At 42.9% G+C, this 21,565-nt stretch overlaps 1 protein-coding gene across 6 annotated transcripts in view; it reads right to left on the bottom strand.

Annotated features, from left to right (window-relative positions):
- The window catches only part of pros (homeobox protein prospero), a 136,097-nt gene that overhangs the window by 18,771 nt on the left and 95,761 nt on the right, over positions 1-21,565 (bottom strand). For all 6 annotated transcript variants that reach the window (XM_083137911.1, XM_083137909.1, XM_083137910.1 and 3 more), the window contains exons 3-4: positions 18,411-21,237; positions 10,826-11,000 (exon numbers count right to left, since the gene is read on the bottom strand). In XM_083137911.1, coding sequence (XP_082994037.1) covers positions 10,826-11,000; positions 18,411-21,096 — 2,861 coding nt within the window. In that variant the 5' untranslated portion in view covers positions 21,097-21,237. The remainder of the gene's footprint in view (positions 1-10,825; positions 11,001-18,410; positions 21,238-21,565) is intronic.

A 21,565-nucleotide genomic window follows, 5' to 3' on the forward strand; every position in this document is an offset into this window, starting at 1 on the left:
TTGAAAATAAATTCTGTTCTATTCTATCGGTATTGTAGAAATATGTTATTAAGGAAGGAAATTACATTAGTTGTACCCACAACGTTTTTCGTGTTCTCATTGTCATTGTTAAGTTGAAGATGACTGCTGAAATCGACGGATAGAATGACTCTATTCTTTTGAACTTATAAAACACATGGTTGGTTATGAGCTCGGGATAAATTCTTAAACTAATTGAGATGTCAACAATTCAAAGGCCTGCTCGAACAGATTCCTACAATGTGAAGCAAGATTAGTTTCAGGCGGATTTGATTTCGGTAAAGATTGCTCCATACATTGTAATCCGTGCTGACTTGACCTCCTTAGTTCTGCATCAGAATTGCATTTTCCACAGACGACGACGAAAGTTAAGGCACAAATATTGTTTGGTTATTCTCCTTGCCGATTCCTAAAGGGGCTCAAGGGAATAATTATTATCCACTGGGTCAACTGCTGCCCTCTTGCAACTTCCGTAATGCATTCACCAAGTCCTCTGTTTTCCTTCTGCGGAGGCTGTTTACCGTCTCTGGTTAAGTTCCAAGGTTTCCTGGAAAACTTCAGACTCCATGGCGACTTCTGCTCTTCCTCTCAGAATATATAAAGTCTATGTCTTTCTCTTTTTTTCTGTCTTCTTCCTCTCGCTGAATTATTTCCGAGATATTGAGTGCGTTCTTCAGCCGCTGCGAACGTCTTTGGAGAATCCGTTTTTGCCGTTCCCGGGGAAAGGCGAGGAACCGCCGCACAAAAACAACCGCGAAGATGTAAGGAATTCGGCTGGATTTATCTCTTGGTGCTGCGAAGTCAGTCAGGAAGAGGGAGATTTCCTTCCACGGATGCTGTGCTCTAGGAGGGTCGTTTTGCTCTTGTAATAGTGCAGATCTTTGGGTCCGAGGTTTGGCCGTCATTTTCTTTTTTTACATTTTTGATCGTTGCATTCATGGCCTATGCTGATGATTTGCCACTGTATCGTCTTGCACGTGTTACGACTTGTGATCTGCCGATGTCAAAACTCGAACAGAGAAGTTTTAAAAGTGAATTATTTTACGTCTAAATGTTTGGTTGTGTCTAATTCAAAACACCAAGTTTCTCTCTATCATCGCCCCAGTCGCGAATAGGATTTGCCAATTCATCCCCCGTTTATCTTTTCCGCTCCCTTTCTCCTAAGAACACATTTTGGACGGGAGTTCCTACTTTGCAGACTGCATATCGCTCTCGCCTTTAGTGCAAGAGGTTCAATCAGAGATGTGAGCTCCAAAATCCCGGTGTTGACTCAGCATTATGATAATTCTGGAGCTACCTGAAAAGAAGTAGTGGGCTCCGGTCTAAAAAGCTATAAAGCAGCGACGATGGGACTCACCATTTCCATGCCAAACCTTGACCCTCAAGGGATGTTGCAGCACGGAGTTTTTAGTTATGTTTCACTCCATATCTTACTTAATTAGATTTTCTCGTTTCTAATTATTCACGCTTCCAGCCCTTCTAATCGTTGATCAATTCTCTTCATTGCGAACTTTCCACTTAATTCATTTTCAACTTCTTGTGAGATATGCTTGTACTCTTCTCCGGCTATTCTGAGCTTCAAAATCTAGAACATTTTCATCGGCGTCCTGGAGGTACAGAGACATTGTCATTGCACAAACCGCTGCCTCGTTTTAATCAATAGCGGCAACAGATTCTGTGATTTCCTTTGTGAAACCAGAGGTAGCGAGATCGATAACCAGGTGTACATGTGATGGTGTTAGAAGAGGGATGGGGGACTGGATTCATAACGCGGACCGAAGAAATCCTCATCCACCCAGCCATCCTACGGGGGCATTGTGGGTGTATCTCTGTAGCGAACGATTCATGGCCTACTAATTAAGGTAAATGCGTAAAACCCAGACACCAGCTGAGATGGGCTTCATCCGGAAAGGGTCAGTGGAAATATGGGCAAAATGGAAGAAGAACGCCCGCTGTATTCAATTCCCCTTGAAACAAGAGGTGGCCCTCGTGCATGCACACACACATACACACAGGCACGGACGTTAGATTGAGAGCTGCTGAGTGACGCCGATGGAGCCTGGAGTTATGTAATGAACAGAACTGCCGACGGACAAAACACGAGAGAGAGGTTCATAGATGAAAGACAGTCCGGAATTGCAGACGAAATCACAAGAGGAAGACAATAAAGAGATACTTACTCATCTGGTAAGCACATATTACAAATAGGGCCGCTGTTATTCATTATCATCCACTTTAGATAATGAGATCTGGCAATGAGATTCCCTCTCGCGGGTGGAGCAGCAGTGTGTTACTCCATATTGGGAGGCTAGGTAAATAAATAAATCAAGCACCTCGAGTGTCGGACATCTGGTAACTACGGCATCATTGGACTTGAAAACTATGTTAATTTCAGGATTAATAACGCTGTCGAGTGGTGTGTAGTTTGCATCTCTTATTAGCTGAAGAAGACCGAACACTGGTCAGCAAATTCCGCGCGCATGGTACAAGGTTGATTATCACACGTTCGGCGTTTCCAAAACATCATTTGAGGAGAGATCTTTACCTTAAATTTTCATCTCCAAAATAGACACGAAAACTACGTCCTATCAGCAAACTTATAAATCAATTTTCCAGTAGAATAAAATGAAATAGAACTAGCTCATCACTTTCGCAGCACTATCTATGAAAAGACTTCACCTTATTTTCCTCTCCCTCACACTGCTAAATATATTCACATCTTTCTCTCAGATTTGAGCTGTGACAACCAAATGAACTCCATCAGAAAAAGAAGAGCCTAAAGGCCTCCCCCCCTTATAATACCTGGCATTGAGTTGTAAAAGCGACGAAGATGGGAAGATTGTCTATTGAAGTGCCAAGCAGACAAAATCATTCCGGAGAAAATGGTGGGAGGGGTGAGGAAGAAGCGAAGACGGAAGGGATTCATGGGGTGTGGAGTCGTGGCAAGGTATTGTCGTTCTTGCCTGGCTTGCCGAAGGTAATTAGGCTAATGAAGGTGATTAGTCCGTTAGGGTGGGAAGGGGAGAAATGCAAGGTGTGTAATGGACGAGGTGTCCTGAGGAGGTCAAGACAAAAGTGGTTCTTCCCCCCCGAGATCTAGGTATTTTATCCTTGGTGTTCGAGGATGAATAACGTCAAGTCGTAATGCAGTTGGTTGCGTGTTTCTTCAGATTAAGCTTTCTCCGACCTTCTCTCCTTCGCGGAAATCAGATGTTGCCAGTGCAGAAGGAAAATCAAGTTGGAAACAGCGCATGAAGTTGGGGGCTGATCTTACGTTTTTGCGTGCTTCCTGAAAGTGGCTTCACACATAAATATATTTGTTTAAAATTTATTTAAGTAGAATTTCATGTTTCCAGTATTCTCTTTCGCAGTTATTGCTGTGTTTCAGAAATCAAGAAAATGTGTGCTTTTGCATGCTCCATTCAAAACTGTACAAGATAGATAATGATTGTTATTCTGATAGGCATCTTGTCGTACCTAGCTGAACTCTCTTTACGTTGTAGAATGGAATGCCAGTACACTCGATTCCTCTCTGAAGAGATGAATCTGAAGATTAAATCGGTAACAACAGTCTACGATGGAGTATGGTCTTGTCTAGAGTTGAACACCATTCCCTCCACTCTATTGCACTGTTATTACGTTTAGTCCTCAGACTATGTGAAGACTTCTCAAGTTTTATGAAAGGTAATTTAATTACATATAGTTCTTTGGAATGGTGTCCCTGCATCAAAAATATGGGAATAGTATTAATGGAAGTGATGTATTGAGCTATTGTGAAAAGATAGAGTAAGAACTTCAAGAAAACTGCAACAAGTTTTGGATTGTATCGCTATCGTGAGGATCGCAAGTTTCAAAATTGTTTTCGTGAATATGTGGTGACATCTGCTGAGAGTTTTGGCGTTCTCTGTTGTCGCTCCTTCGAATTCGGATTGTCAAAGCTCCACTTAATGTTTCATAAGAAATAAATATGGGGGCAATAAAAAAAAACTCAATCATTACAAACATTACATAAGGTTCCCGAAGCGAGTTGCATAAGCTCGAAAAAAAACCGACCGAGAGCATCTTGAGAGTAGCTCCTTGCTCCTGAAAAACCCGATTCAACGTAACGGCTTCTTCTTTTCATTTCGAATCTTCCCATCCCCTCCTTTCCTTTTTTGTGAGACGTCTTGTTCATCCTTTCTTGGATTCTTTTCACTTCCAACCATCCTTGCAGGATCCTGATCTCCTAAATCCCCACCACCCAGCGAACTCACCTGCCGGCACGCAATACAAATGCCCGCTGCACTGTACCTTAAGAGAATGAAAGGTAATTAAAGGCATGTTAAGAATCGCAATTAAGCCACCAGGTTGAGGAGAGATGAAGGGGGCAGGAGGAGTAGAAGGGGGTGGTGGACTCAGGTCGGACTGGCACGTTCTCTTGCGAGGGTGCATGGAAGTTTGTGTGTTCGCGGAAGAAGCACCGGCATCAAGGGACAGAAACGAGGAGGAAAAAAAAAGAGGCATGTTCGCTAATTAGAGCCAAGACCGTAATTAAGTAATTTTTAATTAAGTGACTCCTGACTTCGCAATTCTACTGGCTGGTGTTTCTCGGAGAGAGAGGGATAGGAATTGCTGCCTGAAAAAAGAAGTTGTGTGGATGTGGGTGAAAGTACTTCTTTAACATCTTGTGAGAGCGCATATATGTATATGAACATATATATGCGTGCTCATATAGACGGTTGTTTTTGAAGAACTTTCACGACTGGAAGAAGGTAGACCTCTGTGGATGGTGGAACCTTGAAGACTTTTTTTCCTCCTGCACTCTCTCTCTCTCTCTCTCTCCCTCTCTCTCCTACTCTTTTCGGTTAGGATGTACGCTCAATTTTAAATAATTCGTGTAAATTACGCAATCCACCCAGCCAGCGATCCTCTTTTTAGGAAGGGATTCGCGCTGAATGCTGGGAAATGAGGCGAGTAAGGAGACGATGGATGAAGTTGCGAGATTAAAAGGATAGTCGAACCAAGCGAATTTCCTCCCTTCCCTGCACATGGTCTTGTACTTAGCGCACTGAAAGCTTTTTTTTTAAAAAAAAAAACTCTCTCCTTCCCATTCCACAGAATACTGCACGATACCTAGCGCAAGGTCATGAAAAGGAAATGCAAATGCAAAAAGACGTTTCCCTAAAGAATACAAGTTGAAAGGTAACCGGAAGGGTTGTGAACTCTGTATGACTGGAGAGGTCTTTTTGTAAAATGTATGAAGTTTTTCGAGCCCTTTTTTCAAAAATTTCTTTCTGTGGGAAGAAGCAGGACCTGTACACTTTTTCCTCTCTCGTCAGCAGTTTCTAAGTAATTGTCGTTCCATGTCCAAGTACCATCCTGCAATTTCGCGATGAATGTCTCGTTTCGTCTCCTCCAGAACTATATACAGTAGCTGTGTGACCTCTCGAAATGAAGGCACAAAGAGAAAAAAATCTTACACGAATTTCAACTCCTTCTTGTATAAGGTTCGGAATGGAGGCCTAGTTAAAATTTTACTCTCAAAAACCTTACAGTTGGTTCCGCTTCAACGAAATCTTGAAAATTGGCAGGTTGGAATTTGTGACAACTTCCAGTAGTTGTTGAGGATCACATTCTAACAGTGTGTTTTCGGAAAATATATTCGCATCGTATCTGTATAAATATAAACTATTATGGAAGCCCATTTAGGTTTTGGAGAGTACGGGAAACGAATCGTAGTCGATTTTCTAACTCTCAAAATTAATTGTGACGGTGAGGATAAAATGTGAACTGATGGAACAAAGATGTTTCCATGACTTACTCAGCATTCGAATCTTGGATCCTGTCGCTAAAATTTCCGCCATACAGGCTGGCGAATTGTACTAGAGTGGTTTCCTTTCACATAAAAAAAAAAATTCTAATTGCCGTCAAATGGCTACTTCGGAACTTTCTGTTCACTATAAAAGACCACAGCTATATCCAAAAGATAAATCCAGGATTAACGCTCTTGTATTAAAAGTCTAGGCTATGATGGGTGAAACTATTTCAAGATTGTGGCCATACGTGGTGATTTAGGGTCACCAATGTGTGTCTTTTCCTGTCAGGAGGCTCTTGCGAAACAGCAGGAAGCACGGACGATTTTTTTCACCTCGTGGAGAGAGCTGAAGTCGGCCAATCAAATTGAGGAAAGAGGGCATCGCGTTCAATTGCGACACTTTCCTTCGAATTGTCCTGCGAGCACATGAATGCTATCTGTCATCGTTTCGGTCGGCTACACCCTCATCCGGCGATCTCTCCTCCAGAGGTACTTGCGTAATGCCACGTATGCTCTCAGGAAGACCACAGGTGATCATAAATCCTCGGATTTCCTATTGTCCACCCCGCCAGAATTTGCTTCAAAAGATTTACCAGGTTTTGTGTCCACATATGTCGTCATAATGGAAACCATGCATTGTTCTACTTGTAATTGTAATCTTAGGTCGTCTTACATTGATTTTCTTACCACCATTCTCTCTCACTTGTAGGCGAATGGTTAGCATTCTCGCCAGGTTCGATTCTTGCTGGGAGTTTTCAAAATGTTGGTATTGTCCCAGCATCGTAAAGACAAGTGAGAAGGTACTTGTAAATACGATCACGATTGTGAATAATGCGAAGAACACGAATATATGCGTTCAGTCCTGATTAGCTTATCTGTGCATAAAGCGGACTTAAAACAAACATGGCTCCATAACGCCTTACGCTAACCAATCCGCCACAAAAGCCAGCAAAGAGGGTTCGATGTTGGGAGTCGAGCTATGATAGTCGTGCAGGCTAATAATGATATCATCCCTCTTTGATGGCTGTGTCGTACTTCTGTGTTTAAATTTATTACACTAAGCAAATCCAATTTTCATTTCTTTTTGGTGTTGGTGGGGTGTGATCAATGCTGTAAAAATTTTCCATTGGTTAGAAACGGACGGTCTGAATTCTAGAAAATTAGAAGTATTTAGAACTCCTACTGTTTAAAAATAAGTTTAAGTTCACTTTGTCAGAGTAATCGGGACTGGGAAGTTGTTTAAGGTAGGATATGAGCCACTGTTTAACGCACCTCAACTGGGGAGCGTTACCCATGGGCGTAACTTGGGTTTTAGCAATGGTGGGGGGGGGGGGGGGTACGAACTTGCTGAGGTAGAGTCGAAAATTTTTTCATCCCAAATAGTGTCCACATTATTTGCTAAATAACTGTTGCATTTGCAAAATCATAAATATTATTATTTATTACTTAGCTCCTCAGGCCTTAGGATGTTAACAAAAGTATCCTTAGCTTGTAAAGTTTAACAAACCTGAAAATTTTGGGGGTCAAGTGCCCCCCCCCTTGCCTCCGCCAAGTTACGCCTATGCCGGGACCCCTTGATAGCAAAACTCTTCGTCTGGAATCATCACGCGGACTACTATTGTCTAGATAGTTGTAATCATATCGTTACAACGTATACCTACTTTCAGACAACCACTTATGTGAAGAAAAGGGAAGGGTTTTAAAAGTTTCGAGTACAGCGTGTTCTTTCCGAAACCTGCGCCAGTTCCTTGGTCGCCAGAGGTACATAAATCGGCAGGAAACAGAGGACTAACAGCAAGTGAAAAGTTGGGAATCCCCTTTTGTCCAAGACATAAACTGGAGGCCGCAGAGCACGGGGAAGAAATAACCCAATCTCCTTAACTGGACCTTTTACCAGAAAATGAACCCAGATTTGCAAACATACGACAACCTTGGTTTTGCGATCCTTTTGAAACAAGAGCACGCTTACCCATACGGACTCTTTTGTTTTCTCGAATTTATAACGGCAAAACCGACCACCTCTTGGAGGGTAAGGGAACCACCGACAATGTCACTGCAAGGAAGAGAGGGAGAAGGGGTAGGGGGTGCAAAGACGAAGCACTCCTTCTATCTCTTCCCAGTTTCTAGACTTGTGTAATGAAGTAGAGAAATTTTAGGGGAGTTTGGGAAGGTTTTCGAGACTTGCGGGAGAATTGGAGAAAGGGAAGGGGGGAGCGAAAGTGGTCCGAGCGGTCTAGTACCGTCCAGGGAATCTAAATCTTAGGCCCACCGTGAAGATGAGGAGAGCCCAAAGACCAGAAATACCAAGATGATTGTTATCTTGACCAAAAACTCCCTTTCTGCCGACGATGAAGGTGTTGCGTTGTGAATTGCATTCGCGGCACAAAAGGAAAAGAGGGGGTTGGGGAGGTCTGGAGAAGATTGCACGTAGTTTTCATAACGGGCTTCCAGCGAACAAGGAACAGTGTGTTGGAGATAGAGGAGGAAACGCGGATATCAGGCACGATCCTGCAAGAAACTGGGAGCTCGTCTTGTAGAGAACTCTCGTGGCTCCAAATGTTAATCAAGACGGTTTTTGTTTTCAGCATGTGAAACAAATAGGAACATAATGAAGGACACTTTCCATAACAGCTATTAAATCTTAAAGAGAAGGATGTCTGCCTATCAAAAGATAGTAGAAGAAATTGGTAGAGAACTATGTATAATGCACTCTATCTCAGGTTGAATCATATCATCACTCATCATCGTCGCGATTAGCCCAAAGTGGAAGAAAAATGACGTAAAATAACTAAATCGTCAATTTATACCTGGATATGCATTACGAGAAGATTATATTTATCTATGTCGCATCCTACCTCTTCATCTTCTCCTCCTCTTCGTTCATTGAGAGTCAACAACTTTCCTTGCTTTCACTATACTTCTACTGCCATCACTAATTTATGATCTAGACGTTGTTATAGTTTTAATAGACCCACTTCATTCATATATATTTTTTGCCCGCTTTGTCCAGACAATGTAAGAAAGATCCCAAAATCCTTATTTGCTCATCTACCGTATTCACTATTCTCTTTACTCCACATTAGTTTAAGTTCCTTGTACGATGTCTTTGCAGAGAAGAATGTGAGATTTTGTCTCGTCTTCCCCACACAACAGACATTCTGCACTAAATCTTGAAGTTAGTAGCAACTAGAGAATCAGTACTAAAATCTTGAAGTTAATAGCAATGAAAGATTCAGAAGTCTTAAGCACTAAAATCTTGAAGTTAATAGCAACGAAAGATTCAGTAGTCTTTAGCACTAAAATCTTGAAGTTAATAGCAACGAAAGATTCAGTAGTCTTAAGCACTAAAATCTTGAAGTTAATAGCAGCAAAAGATTCAGTTGTCTTTAGCACTAAATCTTGAAGTTAATAGCAACGGAAGATTCAGTAGTCTTAAGCACTAAATCTTGAAGTTAATAGCAACGGAAGATTCAGTAGTCTTAAACACTAAAATCTTGAAGTTAATAGCAGCGAAAGATTCAGTTGTCTTAAGCACTAAATCTTGAAGTTAATAGCAACGAAAGATTCAGATGTCTTAAGCACTAAATCTTGAAGTTAATAGCAACGAAAGATTCAGATGTCTTAAGCACTAAATCTTGAAGTTAATAGCAACGAAAGATTCAGTAGCCTTAAGCTATCACAATTTAAATTTTCAGACACTGCTGACGTCGACTGATTGATTGTAAATAGTACAAATCGCTCGTACAGTATATTCGATAATTTTTCTATTCAAGAATCACTATCAGATGCCGATTCTTGTCGAGCACGTGTACGTATACACGTGTACCCTAAAGTAATATTTCGTTGAGTTCTCTCTCATTACTACTACCCTCTATGGAAGCTAATTGGGACAAATATAATTCCAACCGAAAAATGAAGTTCGAACTGTGTTGGAGTTCTGACTAAGCCAGTTTTCCATTCGAAAATTTCTCAAATTCTACTTTTAAACCCTTCTTTCATGAATTAAGAAAGAAAGAAAAAAAAATATGTTAATTTGGAAGGAAGGGCATTGAATGTTTTGAGATATTTTTTGGTACACCTTAACTTTTCCTATCCACTGTTAAAGTTTGTAGGAAAAAAAAAGCATAATTTTTTATCAGGTTTTATAAAGCATATGTCAAGATTACTGAATCTCAGATAAAGTAAGAGAAATGGGTGTGCATGGGTGGTGCAAACTACAAGAAACTTTTCCAGCAAGCAGCTAACAAGATTGAATTTGCCAATTTCTAAACTGTGCTATTACTTTTATTTAACAGTTATTACCTAATAATATTTAAATGACTTCGTGTTGCTGGGTATAAAAATGTCCATTTGAGTGTCTTTTCTATTTGTAGGGTGAATTAAAAAAAATTCTAGAGCATTTTTTTAACTACATATTTTGGCTCTTTTTTAATGCATATTAGCAAGCATACTTTGCCTATTTTTAATGCACATAAATGTGCTCCTTATAAGGAGCTCGAAATGCATCAAATCAAAGTTGATGTACTTTTAATGCATCAACTGACACAGTTAAACGTGCAATTTTGGTGCCTTCGAAATGATCGTGTCTGAGCTTCTCAGTCGATGCATTTTTAGTGCATTACGCTGATAAAAAGTACCATTTATTATATTTCTGCATGTATTTTGTTTGAAGTTTATGCTGTTGCTGGAGCAGAGATGGGCACACCAAATGGGAGGGGGGTTGGAGGGGGTCATAACCTTCCCCCTTTGGGCCATATCTCTAAAAAGAGAACGTCAAGGCAGGAAAAGATGGCAAAATGAGGGTTCACTACTACAAAAATTATACGTACCCCCCCTCCCCCGTTTCGAAAATCCTGGGCACCCCACTATACTAGAGTCAACATACTTGTGTCAGTGTGTACTTATGATAGAGCGTTGCTGCAGCAGTACAAAGTTAGCACAACCATCTCTGCACATCCACTTCACCAACAATGCTACGAGAAAAAAAATGATGATATGCGAGATCTCACTTACCTGAAGTTAGAGAACCACTTAACCAACTGAGCGGTGTTGTTCTTGTTGAACTTGATGTCCGGGAAGTACATCTTGAGAACCGCCGAACTCGGGTATCTCACCCAGAAGAACATCAATTTTGCCTTCCTCAGATGCATCGGCGTCAAAGTCGAGGAGTGGGTAAGTGTTAAGGAATCTAAAAACACAAATTTTAGGAACATAAACACGGCCCTAAGATCCTGTCACTGGAAAAACAACACTGCATATCATTTAGACAATGGCACTGATATAATTGCGAACTATGCACCATGTAAAAAAAAATATAATGTAAACATAATTCCTAGTTTTCTTTAAACAACAAACTCAAACATAAACACTATAAACATTAAGGTTGTGGGTATATAAATTTTAATCATGGGTCCTCGGTTCGAATCCTCCGTACGGTCAATGTTTCATTGTTTTTGTCGCATTATGTACCTCTGTCACCCATGTTTCTATCCCGACAACCCACTTATCTAATATGGTTATTGTGTACGGTCCAGTAATATAAAGAGAGATAAGCATTACCTTAGAAGTGCCCCCGCACTATGCTAAACCTTATGTACAAAGGGAACTATACTGTCTTTGCCCCTCCGGTTTTGGAACCCAATCGCCGCCACTGTACCCTAGTATTACTTTCTTCGATCTTAGCAATACTTCAGTGTTGCTTCCGTCTGAATCTTAACACACTCGATCACCCCACAGACCACCAACCAAGATGAGAGCATTGTTACGTAACTTGACCGGTAACAAATGGGAAACGGTCGCCAAAAGTTTCCACAGTACATTGTTGTACGTTTTCAAGTCTCTAATATCAAATTTTCTTTAGTCAAAACAACAATGGTCACATAAAATCATGAACTTGTAGAAGTTTTCTCTATGAACGAATCGCAGGAATTATGCTTCTGTTCCAAGAACCAGCAAACAATTGAAAATCTTGCTGACCACGACATTCTTGCAGGTAAGTTACGATTGTGGAAGGGTATTCTTTGTTGGTTTACAATTCCTGCAGGAAACAGATACGGTGTTACATGATAGGCTTCTACCACTTCGTGACCCAAACACCAGAGGACACATAAGCCTTTTGAAGGGCTTCCATTAAGCAAACAAAAGAAGATTTCTTTTTTTCCGATTGAATTTAAGGTTTCTCTTTAGATCAAACGGAACAGTACCCAAGAAACACTACAAGTGTTTTGAGGTGATATACATGTCAAGATTTGAATCTTAAGCTTTGTTGCGTGGAACAACTGTGAATTGTAAGAAGTGGAAGGGGAAATCCGCAGATGTAGTGGTCAGTGGTGTGTTGGGTATTTCATTGCTGTACCTTTAGGTAGCCATAGTACGAGTAAGGGCACTGCTTGAACAAAATAAGATAGTGTAAGGGACCAAAAGTTATGAGAACTGTGTTGTAATAGTTTGAAGAAATCCACCACACGGTACACTGCAAAAGTTGACGGACTATCCGGTAGCATCCAACTGTCGTCAAAAATGAGCATGACCGTTTTTAAGATATTAACGGTCGTTAAGTTATTAAAAAATATATTTACGGTGCAATCAGCTGCAATATATAATCACTATCTATGTTTATGCGCGATAAATTATCAAAATTTAAATAAGAAACGATTGCGTCCCCTTTTTTTAAAAAAAAAAATAACAGAAAGACTATTAACGGTAAAATATTGTAAATTTAGGTAATTTCTAGCAGTGTATGTTGGACGAAATTACGGTGACAATTGCTACGTTGCATGATTATTACAGTCCTAAAACTTTTCTCTAAAACGAAATTGCTTATACGGAACCATGAAAAACATTGCACTTCTGGGTTGTAACGATGCTAATGAAAGTAAATGGAATCATTACACTCAGAAGTGTATGTGACCGTACAATCTCCTGACTTCATTCGCAAGTTGTTAGATCATCAGCAGCTCCCACACATGTTCTTGATATTACATAATGGAATTTTGGAACATTCTGAAGATATAATGAATATTCGGTAAGTCATGCTGGATTGTGTACAATATTTTGTACTAATTGATTAGTCCTTACATTAATCTTGTCGTTGCTGTAACGCGCTCTTGAAAATTGCCTAGTAATTATTCAAAACTAAATGAATCTTTGCTTATTGTTGTAACACATTATTGGGTCATTCCATAACGAACCAATCACTGGTCTACAGTTTGGATGTCAGTGAGCGTGACATGAAATAACAAGAAAGTAATAATTGTAGATCGATTGTTTTGTTACAATAGAAAAAATAGGACAAATTTGCTGACAGGAATTTCCAAATGAAATTTCCGCAGCTTATAAAGGATTCATTTTGTTTATTTTACTTCGCATTTCTGCCACTTTTGGCTAATCGCGAGGATGATGGTGAAATTAATGAGGGAGCACTGACAAGGAGCATCCATGCCGGGTTTCGAACCGACCCAGCGTCTAAAGGAGTTAGAGACTTGCAAATTGTCATCGGTGTCGTTTTTTTTAAGGTTATGCAATACGGAGTGCCTAGATGATTGAATCTTCGACCCGTGCAAGGGGTCGAACCACGAGAACTAGCTAAGCAAGATCGAGAACAACGTCGCCCATTACAATCTAATTAAGATGGAAGTAATGAAAGCATAAATCCAAGGATCTTCCAGTGACTCAACATTTAACCTTCCCTATTTCTCTTACCTGCCTTGTCTTCGCATCTAGCGAATGAGCAATTCGTTAATTCGTTATCTGTGGAATCTAGCCCCGGAGAATGACCTCTCCCCCCGCTCCTGCAGAAGGCTGCTTCCTTCCCCGCGATAATTATGGTCATATATATTAATCCGAGGCAGGAACGGTCGGAAAAGAACTAAATGACACGAACAAAGTTGAAGGCATGTAATTAAAGACATGAGCGAAAAGTTCTAATCAGGTTAATTGTACATCTCAGTTTCACAGAACGGGAAGAAAAGTTTTTGGCCTGGAAGTTGAAGAAGGGGGGGTTGCAAACGCGTGGCGTCAGAGGACCTATAAATTCATCATCACTCGACCTTAAAGGATGGCCACGCCTAAAGACATGAGAGTTGCTGAAGAACTTCCTGGGAAGGGGGGGGGGTAAGGTGTGCATCGCTAATGAGGCTGTGTAAGGCACCGAGGGTCCAAGGACACGTCTGTACAAAGTTGGTGCAATGGTTGTAGCCCTGTAATCGAAAAATGTTCATCCTGACGAGGTATGCAACATCCCTGCGGCAGAGTAATCCGGGTTGCGTGCCCGTAAGGGTGATATACAGCGATCACTTTTGACGTCAGGTGTACAAAGATTGCGACCTGCTCGATTGATTGATTTCGGTTATTTGTCATCGGCTTTCTGCCACTTTTGGCTAATCGCGACGATGAGGATGTGTGATGACATGCTGAAATTGATGAAGGGACACTCACAAAAACACACACGCTGATATTCCAACCCAGGAATCCTACCGTAGTAGCACGCTTCACTAACGATTCCTCCACGGAGGTCGTCGGAACATTATAGAGACTGCACTCAATCGGAACTGGGCCTACAGTTGAATTTTCGTCTATTGTACTTTGCTTTGTACTTAAGTTAATCGTGACGATGAGGATGAAAGAAAGATAAGCGAGAAATAACGAATGCAAAGTATCGCCCGTGCCCTGGTACGAATTTGTATCCAAAGACCATTGGTTGAGACCATGAGTCGAACACTCAACGCGCTTGACTGATTGTTCCGAAACTTGAGAACATGTACAGTAACGAACATTTCTGGGTTGTAACAATCGCATTGACTTCCAGTGGGATCATTAGAGCCCAGAAGTGTCCGTGACTGTACCCAGAGCGAACTGAATCATTGCAGTTAGGTTAACCGAGACGATCTGGGAGAAAGAACATATATCCGTAACTCGAACCAAGGACCCTAATGTGCATTGGACAATAGAAAGAGGCTTCAGTAATCCTCAGCGTTGTTTTCAACACATAGAACAAGCTCGTGAGCCTCGCAATAACTAATTGGTAAAGCTATCGAGTTGTAATCAAGAGGTGTTGGATTCGATTCCTGATCGACTCCAAAATTTTAGGACTAATTAGGAGCAACCGTCAGGGATAGCCACATCTGTCCACTACAGGCAGATTGTCCCTACCACTCCCAGTAGCGGGACATTTAAAACTGAACCATATCGTGGACAGTTTGCTTGCAGAGATGCATAATTAAACAGGACTTCTATTGAAGAGACGAATTGAAAGGTATTCCTAGGCCTTTGTGAATTCCTTATCTTTGGAGAAAGTCTTTCAACAAAAGACGAGCTACCTGCGTGCGAGGACTACAGAAACTTTTCGTCATTACTTTTTCACTAAAGACGAGAATTTTTTCTCCCTACAGCAGCTGCCTCTATATTTTCTATTCCTTCATTTTTTTTAATAATTCGCAACAGGTCAATCGACGGATGGCACTGGTTTATTTCAACAGCTCATGCATGTCTCCATTTCAAGTGAGACGCTATTGCCAAGGGAATTAAGGGGGGTCGACAAGAACTAAAAACACAGGAAAACATTTTTATGTCGTTTGTTGTACAACATGAATTTTGTTTATACGGACCGAACTTACACGAAGGGATAGAACGAGTTAGTTTTGTAGGCAGTGTGTACTTAAAGTTTGAGTTTCTCTTTTAAGTTCACTTTGATGCACAGATATAGGCTAATCGGGACTTGGCCTACAGTTTAAAGTGAGATCCGTACCACTATGGGTTGACACAAAAGTTCTCGAAGTTTCAAAGAATGTTGGTGGTAATACTCTTTTCAAACGTATAACGGTTTTTGAGGTTCATATTTGAAAACTGAAAGTAGCTTCGTCACTCGCTTCCCAAATACCAATGTTTGGGCTGCTCTCTAAAGAATAGGTGTTGGTGCAATATTTATCTGGAAATGGCCGACCTCCATAGTGGAGTGTTTAGCACACGCTAAGAAGCCATGGGTTCCTTGTTCGAATCCCTGTTTGATAGTGAGTGTCCCTTCATTATTTTCATCATCATCATCGTCGCAAGTGACCAAAAGTGACAGAAACGCGACGTTAAATAAGAAAAATCAAACCAGAAAATCAACTAGAAATAATGCAAGAAGAAATAGGGTAAGATCGTTCAGTGAGCTGTGCATTTTTTCATAGTAGGATACATGTTTAGACTTTAAATTCATAGACTTTTTTCTCTGGAGCAGTTGGTTGACTTCAGAAAAGAATGGAAAAAAATTGTTCCAAAGTTGGCAACACTATTGGGCTTTAAACTTGAGCTACAACAGAGTCAGCTAAGGTAGCATAGGTTCGAATCCTCGGTAAGACACGGATGTGTGTTTGTTCTCCCCTCTACTTTATCGTTCATCATCATCGCCGCGATTACCTTGAGATGCACAAAAGCGACGAAAAATAATCACAACAGAAGTTATCTCAAGCGAGAATGCAACAAGGAAAATTTTTCTTCGAAGTGCCTGGAGAATATGAAAGAAAACTATTCACAGTCAGTTCATTAAAATTTCTACCTGATGCCTTCTTTTCGGATTCTACTGAAGACGTGTTTTTATTGGAACGATCTCCGCCCCCTTACCCCAGTCTTCTAAATTAATTACGCAGCACTAATGGAGTAATCTTTCTGCAATCAAGGGGTTGTCTTCCAACCCTCATTCTCTTCAAACCGCGCTACAAGAAGACGACATTTATTCTCTTGTTTCACCCTTCAACTTTTTTTTACCCCTGCTGACTTTCTGTTGTAGTTTTAATGCAAGAGTAAGTTATGGTTACGTCATATATAAAACCGAATCTTTGATCTTGAACCTTGGCACAAAACCTGTGATTGATTGAAATCAGTGAGCATGTGTTTTGTATGCACCAGTGAAGACGCAAGGCAATGTCCAAATGACGAATAATACACAAAAGATGAACAGAATTGAGTTCAATTCTTGCCGTGTTTAAAACAAAGAAGTAAAGATTGATTTGGACCACAGCCCAAGCTAAAGAAACGCGTAATTCGTAAAGCAATTTCCAAATTAACTACAGTATGTCAAAATCCTAGTATTTACTACACAAGATTTCTAGCACCCAAGTACTTACTTTTCCAGTGTTTCAACAGTTTTCTAAATAAATTGTTGCTAACCGAGCCGTGAATACAATCTTAAACGAGTAATTTTGTTTCAGTAAATACGTTGCAAATATTACGAATAGGAACATACTTTTTTCTATACTCTGATTTATAACGATTTCCCAATAATACGTAATATCTGGGTTTAAATCTGGTCAGTATAATAACTTATACGAACTCATAGAACAATGCCTATTGTTGATGTACTCAATATTGATAACATAATTACAATAACACTAAAGCAAGTGCATAGTTCGCAATCAAATACAAATCACAAATGAACAGGTAAAATACACAAGAAATATAACTATTAATACAAAATACCTGGGCAAAATGTTATGATTTAGCTAGTTTGTTTTAAAAACTGGTGATTATATTTATAATGTCCACAAGCAGTTGTGTAAGTTAGGTTTTATCATGCATAGATAGGAAATTTGCTTTTATTGAATGTATGTTACCTTTACAATGTGTCATTCTATTTTTAAACATAAATTGGTGCTCTAACGTGTGAAACTTAAAACTGTTGGCTAATTAAATACTAGCATATAGTATTACACTATGAGGATATATTGTTAAATCTTAGATATTTTGAAGTTACTTAGTATAAATACAGTGACATTAAAGAACTTTTAGGTTTTGTTCATGTACTTTTTTTCTGTAATACATATGAGGAAAATCAAAGGCAATAATTAGTCTGGCGAGCAAAGGAACAGTTATAACACTGTTTCAGGTAAAATCAATCGCTTTATTCTCAGGTAGGGTAATCGGGACTGGGCCTACAGTTTTGATGGATTGATTTGGTTTATTTTGCTTAGCTTTTCTGACACTTTTGATTATCGCGAAGGTGAGGATGAGTGATAAATATGATAAAGGGACACTCACAAAAGACATCCATACCCAGACCGGGATTCGAACCCGGCCTGGACCTACAGTTTAAAGTGGGATCTGAACCAATGTGCAATGTGCCTCTACCGGGGACTTTACCCGGGACCCCTTAATTACAAACGTTAACACTGCTCATTCAGGGAAACTCACTGTTACAGGTGCGAAAAAGTTTAGTAATAATGCATACTATATTCACCTTGGTTCGTAATACTGGGTGAAATGCATGTAGGTCAGGACTATTTTAATGCTAATAGAATTTGGTGAGTTGACTTTGAAGAATTTGGCAAAACACTGCATTCTTTTAGGGCCTACAAGTTTTGGCACACAGAATTTACTACGTTTTCGGAAATGGCTTCCCATTGTACGTAATAAAAAGCACCGTTTGGCCAGTGAAAGCTACTTGTGCTTCTAATGCTAAAATTGAGTTTGTTTCACACAGAAACTGTGAAGATAGATAAATATTGACAGGAAAAAATGCGCATGCCTGGAATCTATAGTGATACAGTACTAAACAAAATCATGCTAATTACACTAAATCAGAACATTTATGCCCAGAATTCAAGAAAATATTTAAACTTACTGTGATGGTCTGTCATATTGCTCGGAAAGGATATTGTAGGCTGCATTCCGTCGTAAGGTCCATCCCCGGAGTTGCAGTCTGAGCCTCTGTCAACGCTGTCGCCCCTCAGGTGGACGTAGTCGGGCGAACTGTGGGCAGCGAGGATTGCTGGATGCAGAAGCGTCGGTGGGTGGGGGATGGGGCTCTCGGAATCTCGCCTGTCGGGCGGACTAGAAGAGTGATGCTGGCCGTAGAAGGGGCTGTAAGGTGAGAACACCTGGGATTCGTGAAGACTAGGGTTGGGGATGGCCACCGACGTCGGCAAGGACACCGGCAGGATCGGCGGGGGTGGTGGGTGGTAAGGTCGAGGCGACGGGGATTCTGTGGATCCGGTCGTCGCACTCGTGGAAGGGACTAGATTCGGGTACTTTGTGGGGTCGCCGTCCTGAGACAGGATTCGGCTGACTGTCCTTGGTGTGATTCTCGTGTCGGTGACCTTGTGGCGTTTCTTCTTCGGGGTCACAACCAGACTGAGGGCCTCGTTTTGCTCCGGCATTCCTTCCCGCCCTTCGGACATGCAGTACGGGTTCATGCTGTGGCTGTTGTGGGATCCCAAACTGCTCATGGAGTACATCGACGTCGAACCACCACCACCACCACCACTTGCACTTTGTCCTCCACCGCCCGCACCGCCACCTCCCCCTCCAGGGGGTTTCGGGGGTTGGAACATTGACGCTACACTCACTGGGGGTCTTATATGGGGCAGGTTCATCGAGTTCAGGTTATTTTCGGGGTTGTGCATAGAGTTGCTCATCCCCATGGGGTTGTATGCGTTGCCGTTCATCCGACCGCCTCTGTCGATCACTTTGGTTCTTGGGGATTTCCTGTCCAGAAGCTGCGAGGCCATTAAGAGATCCTTATTGAGCTGTTCGGCGGCCGCTTCGGAATGCTTGCCTAGGAAACGCCGCTGCTGCACGAACCTGCCGACTATCGTGTCGATGAGGATGGCGAGGGAAGCTGTGATTTCCGTCTTCAGGACTTCCGCGAGGCCTTCGAGGTCGGCACCCGAGAGCGGGGCGTTCCTGAAGAACGTGAACCGTTCGCTGAACTCGGAGGAGTGTTTGGGTTCCGCCGCGACCGCGGCCGCCACTGCTGCTTCCTTGGCGAGCCGCGCCTCCTGCTCCATGAACAGCTTGTGTCCGAGATACATGGCGGCGGGGTTGTTCGCGGCACCGTGATGAGGATGATGGGGGTGTTCGGGGTGCTCGTGCACCATGGGTCCTCCGCCGTTCACCGTCGGAGGGGGGATGGGCGGGTGCGGGTTGGGATTCGGGTGCAGCTTCGCCGACGGTATCTTGGGCATGACGGGTGCCGTCGCCGGGGGCGGTCCGTCCTTTACCGGCGTCGTGGGGTGACTCGGCTTGCTCTCCTGGACCACGGGGGGCAGCCCCATGCTCGCGACCGACGCCGCCGATTCCTGCTCCACCGTCTGCGACAGCTCCAGGTTCATGTCGCTGGTGTCGTCCTGGCAGTCGGATTCCATCTCCATGCGGTTGCATAGTTGCACGTACTTCTGCTGCATCTCCGCCAGTTGCTCCTGCATCGTCCGCAGCTGCGACTTGAGGGCGTCCTTCTCCACCCGCTTCTGCTTGAGCTGCGGTTCATCCTCGTCCAGGAGCCCGAGGCTGGCCGCGTAGCGAACGCTCTCGTGCTGCTGGGGATGGTAGAGCTTCCTCTTCTTGCATCCGTTCACCTGGGTCGGGAGGGAGGGGCTGGACCTCATGGACGAAACGATGTTCTCGACCCGCGCTCTCTTCAGCTCGAGCTCCTTCTGCGAATCCTTGGCGTCGTCCTTGTGGGCCAAAGACTCCGACACGGGCGACGACGAAGGCTCTGTATCCGAAGCCGGTCCGTTGAGTCCGTCGTCCATGTCCAACTGCTTCCCACCGTCACTGAGCCCTTCCAGAGCATCATCCTCGGCACTTCCCGCCTCCGGATTCTCCCCCCTCCCCACCGAGGTTGGTCCGTTCTGCGTCGGAACGTCGCCACCGTTCATGGTGGGCTTCCCACCTTGTCCACTACCTGCGTTCGTTCCTCCGCCACCGTTCGCACCACCGCTGCCGTCACCGACACCACTAGAACCACCGACCGTCGCACCACCACCGACACTGTTCTTCACCTCGTTGTTGTTGTTGTTGTTTGGCGATCCGGCAAAGTCCCGGTTCGATTCGCGAAGTTCCTGCTCGAGCGCGAGCAGCTCTTTTTTACGTCCCTGCAAAATGTCACGCAGCATGTGGGCGTTGTCCAGCGGAGGACTGTCCAGTCCGCGTCTGATCACGGAGGTCGCGTTCATGCAATCGAAGTTCACACCACCGTTGAGTTTGTCCGAGCCGCCGCTCATGTCCATGTGGTTGACGCCGCCCATGGCATCTTCCGAAACTTTTCCTTGCCGGCCCAGAAGTTCGTTGAGCATTTTCGCCGGCGTGAAACCAGGCCCGAAGAGGCCAAAGTGTTGATGGCTCTGGCTGAAGATCGCTCCGTACAACCCGCCGCTTAGGAAGCTCGGGCGAGAACTGAAGTTGGGGATAGACGAGTAACTGTTGCGTGGTTCTCCAGCGTCGACGCGCTGTCTTGTACGCTTAGCCTTCTTTAGAAGTTTTTCACCGTACAACCCAAAGCATTCGGTTTCCTCTTCTGATGACATCATAAGAAAGGCCGTCTCCTATTGGACGAAGGTGCGGGTCACTTGGGTTGACCAGTGGCAACTGGAGTGGTCCCCCCCGTTCCGCCACCCCCCCTTTGTTACGCCTCGCCAACTTCCCTTCCTCCTAGTTTCCCATAGCAGACCCTGCAAGGTGCAAAACAAAAGAGGCAACTGTTAGTGGCACATGGAACGAGCGGTGGGTTCTACAAGACAAAAAAAAACAGAGGTAGGGAGACATGAAATATACTGGAAATAAACACCTGTCCCATATCGGGAGGACTAAGAAAGACTTGCGCCTCCCCTCGAGCTGCTGCCAGCGCTCGGGTTGGCTGTTGGGAGAAAAGACGATTTTCGTCCTACTCGACATTTCCTCTAGCATCCTTTCCCCCCTCTTTCCCTCCCCCCGAAAGTCTTCTCCGACAAACCTTTTTATTCCGCATCCCACTTCGAAGCACGCCGCCAGGAATCCAAG

This window comes from Lepisma saccharinum, chromosome 16 (assembly GCF_977018435.1).
Source record: "Lepisma saccharinum chromosome 16, izLepSacc3.1, whole genome shotgun sequence".
Lineage (NCBI taxonomy): Eukaryota > Metazoa > Arthropoda > Insecta > Zygentoma > Lepismatidae > Lepisma > Lepisma saccharinum.